General features: G+C 44.4%; 1 protein-coding gene across 4 annotated transcripts in view; it reads left to right on the top strand.

Annotated features, from left to right (window-relative positions):
* The first annotated feature begins 2019 nt into the window (after positions 1 to 2019).
* The window catches only part of USP32 (ubiquitin specific peptidase 32), a 52740-nt gene continuing 46669 nt past the window's right edge, over positions 2020 to 8090 (top strand). For all 4 annotated transcript variants that reach the window (XM_065647140.1, XM_065647141.1, XM_065647139.1 and 1 more), the window contains exon 1: positions 2020 to 2159. In XM_065647140.1, coding sequence (XP_065503212.1) covers positions 2102 to 2159 — 58 coding nt within the window. In that variant the 5' untranslated portion in view covers positions 2020 to 2101. The remainder of the gene's footprint in view (positions 2160 to 8090) is intronic.

The raw sequence follows: 8090 nt of genomic DNA, 5'->3' as shown, positions 1-8090 counted from the left end.
AGAAACTGGTGTGTGGCTGTCTTAAAACACCATCAGGGTTGCTTCCTGCTCTAATTGCTTTTTGTAATTGCTCTGCTAGTTTGGGTCTGGCTGTATCCCGGTGCAGCTCGTTCCAAGCAAAACGGGACTCTCCGTCGTTATCTTTGAAATTCAGAGGAACAACCAAAACACTAAAAGATTATTACTAGACATAAGGTCACACAGGAATTACCCCAGTGAAGTCAGGAATTAAACACGACTCCTCAGCTGTGAGTTAATCCTTCTAAAAAGTGATCCACCGCAAGTGGAGCATGGCACAAGGGATGCCATCGTTAGGGGTTGGAACACTTCATTCAATCACAAGATAAACTGACTTCTCCAGCTGTTTGTTACTGTCAACTTATGCTTTTGATCAACATGTTGCTGTGTTTGTTGAATTATTTCAAATATTTTAAAGAGTTTATATTGTATCTAAATTGAAAGCTGTTTGGGTGAGAGACTATATTGAGAGGAGATACGTAAAGGTAGCATAGGATCAAGGGAATATAAGGGAGCTTATGTTCTTTTCAAAAGGTAAGTATGTAACAAGTGGCTGGTGGGTGAAGTATAGTCCAAACAATTTCATTTATGTTTTTAAAAAGCACTTAAGCTCTCCCTCATCCCCACAGCCTATATTCCAGAGGTAAAAGGTCCTTTGTGGCAATGTTGTGCTTGAGTGTAATAGTTATATTCTTTGTCACAAATCTAAGAAAATAAACAATTCAGATGATGGCAGAAAAAAAACTAAAGAGGCTTTACAAAGCTTCATTCTTTTGCAGTGTCTTTGCACATGAGTAGTGTTAGATGAGGAGAAATTTGGCCTTCAAGCTGCTTCTCTGTAAGCAGCATTCCTGACTTTACGTATCAGAGATGAAATTTGTCTGGAATGTTTGCTATGAAAATACCTATGCGTGCACTGACATCAGTGAGCAAGTAACTTCGGCTTGACCTTTCTCCAGCTCTGATGTGGTAAGATCATTCAGCATGGAAACTGTAACTGAGCGAGTGACTTGCAACTGGTGTTTTCACGGCCTTTGTTTCTGTGCAGGAACAATCCTTGGAACGAGCTGCCCTTGGAAATCAATGTTTTCTTTCAAACTCCTGATTTTCTGCTTGGGAGTGACCCAGGGTACGTTACCAGGCTTCAAGTTGTAACAAAGCCATTTTGGAAATCGTCCCATTCTGTATGAGTATCGGACTGAATACTAAAAGCAAATATGCCGAAGAACAGCGAAGGGCAGAAGTATTTTTGATCCTTTTACAATTCAGTCCATGTTTTCCTTTCAGACAAAGCCATTTAATGGAGCAGGAACTTCCTCCTGTCCCGCCAGCGCTTCTCCTGGGAGGCGTTTCTGAGGAGCCGCGGTCCCCGGAGGTATGAGGGGCTGAAGGGCTGAGCACAGGGTGTAGACCCCTCGCACTTCCACAGGGGCAAGAGGCCTGTTGAAGCGTGGCCTCGTGCCTCTCCCTCGGTGGGTGTGTGTGCACCTTTGGGAAGCGTTGAGCGTCGCGAGTGCCAAATTTTGAAGTGCGTTTGCACGGGTGAGGGAGCTCTTCCTCACAGGGCGTTCCTCCCGGTACCCGGCGAGGCCTGGGGCACCGGCCCCAGCCGGCATCTTTCGAGCCGCACTGCCGCTCGCTATCCCGGGAGAAGGGCGCCCGTGCGCCCGGTGCCGCTCCCGTCAGCGCCCCCTCCCCCGGCAGCGCCTGAGGGGCGGGAGCAGCCGCGCGCCGGCGCTTTTGGCGGGCCGCCAGGGGGAGGCGGGGCGGGGCCGCGTCACGTGATGCGGGGAGGGGCGGTTACGAGCCGGCGCCGCCGCCCTTGGCGCCTCCTAACGGACGGCGCGCGCCGGAGTCTCCCGCGTCCCGCCCCGCATCACGTGACGCGGCGGGCGGGTTCCCTCACGTGACGCGCCATGGAGGCGGCGGCGGCGACGCTGAGCGGCCGCCTCCTCCCCCCGGCCGCCCCGGCCCGCCCCGCCTCCCCCCGCCCGCGCCCTGTGCTCCGGAGTCGCTAGCGGCGCAGCCCGGGCTCCGCGGCGCCGAGCCGGCCGGCGGGGGAGGCCATGGACTGAGGGGCATCATGGGCGCCAAGGAGTCCCGCATCGGCTTCCTCAGCTACGACGAGGCCCTGCGAAGGGGTGAGGGGGGGGGTTGCGGCGGGAGGGGGGGCCCCGCTCTGCCCCTGTCAGCGTGCGGCGCGGCGAGGCGGCGTCTGATGGCTCCTCGCACCACCATGACAGACCCCGGCGCGGAGGCACTTGCGCCGTTCCTCTCCCTCAGGCTCCTTCCCCGCCCCCACCCCCCCCTTATTTATTTATTTATCTCCCCTATTTAATAATGGGGCCTGGGCAGCAGGCGCGGGGAGGATCTCCTCTCCCTGCTCTCCTCCCCGCCTTGGCAGCGGCCGCCGGTGGCGCTCGGCGGTGCCGTCCCGCCGCCCGGCCGGCAGCGCGGCGGGAAGGGCGGGGAAGGGGCACCCGGCGGGCGCTGCTGCCGCCGCCAGAGCCGCCCGCTGCCCCGCAGCCCCGGCCGTGCCGTTGCCCGTGGCTTTGCCGGCTCTCCCGGCCGCCCTGGCAGCTCCTGGCAGCGCGATGTGACAGCCCCGGCCGTGCTGCTCGTGTCCCCGCGCTGTCACCTCCCGCTGCCTCGCATCCCCCGGCTCCTCATGTTTACTTGCTGCTGGCCCTGAGAGGGAGCACGCATCTGCGGCTCCAGCTTAAAAGATGGATGTAGCTTGCGTGGTTTATTATATATGTCGCTGTTTTAGTCCGTTTCTAGATTCCTTCCGGAGAATTTAAAGAGGAGCTAGCGAAGGGAAAGCATAAACAAGCTAAGAGCAGAATGCTTGCAGCTGCAGGGCTCCAAGGAGACGGGCGAGCTGCACCCTGCCAGCTACCTTGCTCTAGAACTGATATCCAAGTCCAAGGACAAAGAGGCACAGTAATTTTCAACAGTGAATGGTTTGCAGAGAGGGTAGTTTTTCTGATTGTTGGTCTGTTGTGGATTCATGTGATGTAGGACAGACTGTTAAAGCAGTTCACCTGTTCGATATTTAAAGCATTGATAACATTCATAAGCTCAAAGCAATACGTGGCTGCTCTGTTTCTGCTTACATCTGAGAAGCATGTGATGATTGATAAGGGAAAACTGGGAAGAAACATTGAGCGTTAATTGAAAGAGAAACAAATTAATGTGAAATGGTATTTTTATTAAATATTTTTAAATTTTCCTTATGGTAGAGCCTCTCAGGGATGCCATGTCAGATAGGAAATGGAGCAACACACTGTCAAGCAGAAGAACCAAACATGTGATTCAAACTCACTTTCATTACAGATTTTAAACATAACTGCCTTGAAGAATTTCACTTCTAGTGAAAGTAGAGAAAGTCTTTAAAAGTAATGGTGTATATCTTTTTAGAAGAGCTGGAGCCATAAATGTAGCTTGGTAGAGGTGTGAAGTTGAATATAACAGGAAGTATTTAAAATAAGCTCTTTAGTGTAAAATACATTCATCTGGTCAAGATGTATATTCCAAAGTTTATAAATAAGAAGAAACGGATGTTTTGAATTTTGATGTTAGATTCAAACTCATATACTGCTTCAAAATCTAGGGAGTTGATCTGGACGTTTCATAATTAAAAGTTTGCTTGACATAAAAATAACAATGATTTTTTAAAAGGTATTTAAAATTGTTTCTTGTACAGTGAATGTAATATTTTTCTTTGATGTTATTCTATTTGTATGAGGCATTCAATACTGTTTTTCTGTAGGAGAACTGGAAGGTTTTTTAGGCTTTCTAATATAAATGGATGTTTTGCTAAATAACTATGTTGCTTACTTAACCAGTGAAGGATTGTATGTATAAAACAGGCTAGTTATCAAAACATTATTTGATAGGCCATTCTTACTTGCAGGGAACCATGCTGGTACTCGTGGCATTTCTGTGAATGCAAGCAGCGATAATGGATAAACATAAACATTAAAAAAAACCCCTAAATATATTTATGTCCAATTAGATCTGCCTTCTCTAACATTGTGTCATCAAATGCTGAGAAAGTTTTATATTAGGTGATATTGTACATATTCCTCAACCGTGAATTCTTCGTATGTAATCAATAGTGGTTATCTATACTTGTAGAAGTAGTAATCATTCAGAATGTTGTGATCATATTTTTGAAACACTAGTTTTAATTTCAGTTGTTCAGAATATTTAGAAAAATGCAGTAGGCGCTGCTGGTTCTGTAAGCTTCAGGAAAGAAGGCTGAGTTTTGAGTTGGAAATGGCTGCAATTTTATTTATTGCAGTTCCATTTTGAGAGTAACCAAAGGTTGCGAAGGTGAGGATAGTTTTTGTGGTTAAGCACTCACAATATAAATAACTGTAGCTAAAATGTAACTTCTATTCAAGGAGGTGAAGATGTGAGAGCAGTCTCGTGTTAATGGCCTTTTTCACCCAAGAGCATGAGACAGTACTGCAATTTTTTAATTTTTTTGTTTTCCTGCTGGTTGGCACAGCCAGCTGACTGTGCTGGGGATGACGTGGCCCTGTGAATGGGCATGTTGAAGTTGTCTGTGTCCACCAGAGCAGGCCACGCTGAGTCTTGTTAATCTCCCTTTTTCCTTCATGCCTTGTAAAATCTGTGTCCAGTTGTGTAGTTTGGGGCTGAAAAGTACGGGATGCTATTTTAGATGTCTCTTATCTTGTTACGAATATTGCCAAATTATAGCCATCTTACTTATAGTAGCCAGGGGCGCTACTTTGCCTATTGCCGTGGAGCAGGTTTGGTTCTGAACGTGTGATGAGAGCTCTTTGTGACCCTGTACTCCTCCTTCTGAGGATGGCTGCTTTGTGAGGAGGTGAAATTCATGGGCAGGTCCTTACGGATGAAGTAAAAGAAGCGCTTCATTCCAAACTGGGCATAAGATTGTCGGTTATTTTGCAAAGCTAAGTTTGTGACGGCATAAACTGGTAATGTGGATCTTAAATTTGTTGGTTTTTTCTTACCCCTAAGCTCCAACAGCAGTTGCCTCCTCTACTGCCAGTCCGTTCATCCCGCTGCCTGGCTGCTCTTTCTGAGAACTGCCCGGGGTTAGGCCTTGCCTTATGCCAAGGCTCTAGAGCCTACTTTATCTTTTACTTGTTCTGCTGGCAGCCTTGACACTCGACTCCTTAAAGGGCTGTCTTTGGGCCAATAAAACTTCATAAAAGGAGGAACTTTCTATTACTGTTGTATTAGCTCCAGCACAGCAGCTCCTGTGTTATGCTGTGTTGCATGTAGAGTATTTTAATAAGGATTCCCCAGGAAAGCGGTGGCTGCGTGGTATTGACAGCCAATTTATTTAGGTCTCTAAGGACTGTATTTTCCAGTGGTCGTTCATGTGTTCTGCTTAAGTAACTTTCAGAACATAATCACAGATGGAGCATAAATTTATTAAGGTACTTGAAAATTACAAGATTATAGAATCTACAGTCAAAGTTTCTATGAGTGCTACTTAGAGCAGGTCATGCTAACTCAGACCATTTTCACCTTACATATGCTAAGTATTTAGTCAGGTAGACACTTAAACAAAAGAGGTGTCAGTGAATAATGGATCTGTCAAATTTGCGTGGTAGAGGAAGGTGGAGTTTTCTCTCTGCTTAAAGCAGAGTGAATTTTTGTTACATGTTTGCTGGGATGGTGGAACGGGGGAACTGCCATAGCATCAGTGTGATCAGCAAGTGTACTGTTTGGAGAAATGAGGGGCTGCCGATAGATCCATTTCATTGTGGATTGTTTTGTGCACAATGATCTCTGAGAGAAAGAGGAACAGAAATAGTGTCTTTTTTAAAAAAATGTGCATGTGATTAAAACACCAGCTAATAATGAGGCAAAACTTGCAGGTGTATCCATTTCACAGGATTTGCCTCTGGAGAGGTCATGAAATAGTAGTTTTTGAAGACAGTTTTCTGTGTGTCTCAAAGATGCTACTGACTACAGAACAACAAGCCTGTCAAAGCAATGAAACCCCATTTTAATCCACTAAAAGGTTAGTTAGTATGCTTTGCAGTAAAGACTAATGTGATGTGATGGACAGGGGATAAATCTTGCTAATGACCTTTTGTGTCTTGATTGAATTTGAAAAATAGCTACATTCGTTTTATTTAAATCAAGGCATATATATTTGATGTCTGATCATTAACATCCTCAAGCATACAGATGTAATAAATCTGACAAACGGATGATGGAAAACTTGTGCAAACATACAATCATCTATTTGAGGTTGTCTTGGTGACAAAATCCATGGGCTCAGCCCTTGAGCTCATAGAAGACTACTTTTTACTACTCCAGACTATGAAATTAACTTTTTAAATCCCACATGCATTTTTAGGAAAAATGATCAGGGAGCCATTTTAGTGGTTTATTCTTCTCTTTCTGTATCCCACAAAGGCAGTTGCTCTGCTTTCTTTTCTCTCATATCTGAAAAACAATGCTTGAACACCATAGATAGGTAAATGTTCTTCAGTATATGTTGTTTTCTAGAGGTATAAACCCGTGCCCTTCTGTTTAAGAAGCTTTGATTTTTGAGATGCTTGTGATGAAAATACTTAGATCTCTCTCAGCCTTCCTTTTTTCTTTTTTCTTTTTTTTTTTTAGCTATCAGAATGAATAGGATCCACTGTTGAGACAGTCTAGATCATACAGTGAGACTTGTTCTGTCAGCCAGTATGTGATGGCTGTAGGGCTCTGTCATATGATGAAAACAGGTATGAATGCATAGCTTCATACTTCCTGTTTATAGATCCGTGGAGCTGCAAGGAGCCACTCAAATTCACTGAGCAGTAATTATTTCACAACTTTGGCATTCAGTTCTGATGCTTGTTTTGGGAGGATACCTTGGTAGTCTCTGCTGAATGTGTACTACAGTGCACCAGTGGCTGGGGAATTCTACTACAGCTTCCACGAACTGATGAAAAGAGGCTGCTGTTAGAAGAGAGAGGTTGTTTATCTGTAATTTTTCATGTGCTAAGTTGCAGTGACCACTTTCTCTTCTTATGCTTCAGGTTCCAAGTTTAAAGAAGTGTACTCAGTGGTTTTCAGCCTCTTCTTATAACTGCCCAAGTTATTTCCTATTGGAAATGAGGAACATTTGTGTAGTGAACTTAAGTCAACTAACAGTAAGTTTCCTTTCCTGAGATGCCTTTTGTGGTCTTTCGAAGTTCCTTACGAAATACCAGTTGAAAACGTACTACAAATTAGAGGAAAACGTTGCCTTCTGCTTAGTGCTGTGGTTCTGAGGGAGCTGATCGCATACCTTTTAGTAGATTTTTACTAATTCTTAAATGGTTCCCACGTCCAAGCATGGCAGTAACTTGATAAGTAGGTGCTCAAATGTTGGATGTGTTGGATGTGCTCATGGATGTAAGTGATAAAAGAGGATTTAAGAATGTAGGCATTTCAGAAACAAGAAACAGTTGAACGTCTTAAAGCAAAAAGCCCTCAAAAGCTTGAAATATGATTCAGTAAATGTTGGGGAGCCTTCTGGTTTCTCACTTCAGCATGTGAATTGTGTCTCTAAATAACAGTAGTCTCATAATATTGGGTGCATTTTTATCCTGTTAGTGTGTTCCTAGAGACTTAAATCAAAGTGGTCAGGGAAGCTGCCAAATGAGTGTAAATAGATAATATTCCAGCCATGGTGGTTGGAAGTTAAAGGATAAGCTGAACAAATCCTTATATTGAGCGTTAAACGTCTTGACATAAACTAAAAGTACACTCTCAGGCTATTGTATACATATTTTCTTATATTTATGTAGACTAAAATTGAGTACTCAAAACATTTGTTTTATAGATTATATGCTTATATATCTCACAGCTCATATAACTGTTGCTTGTTCTGTAACATGGCTTGTTCTTGTATTTTAATCAATAAAATCAGTTATTTTCATGGTCAATTCTTTCTAATTAGTTTCTAGTTTTCACTCCTGTAACAGCAGGCCTTTTTTTTAATTGTTTGTTTGGTTTTTTTTAAATATACATGCCCAGAGAAAGTTGTTGAACTTTCATCCTTAGAGGTTTCCAAGACTTGCCTG

The sequence above is a fragment of the Caloenas nicobarica genome, chromosome 17 (genome assembly GCF_036013445.1).
Source record: "Caloenas nicobarica isolate bCalNic1 chromosome 17, bCalNic1.hap1, whole genome shotgun sequence".
NCBI classification, from domain to species: domain Eukaryota; kingdom Metazoa; phylum Chordata; class Aves; order Columbiformes; family Columbidae; genus Caloenas; species Caloenas nicobarica.
This window is presented reverse-complemented; position numbering and strand designations above follow the sequence as displayed.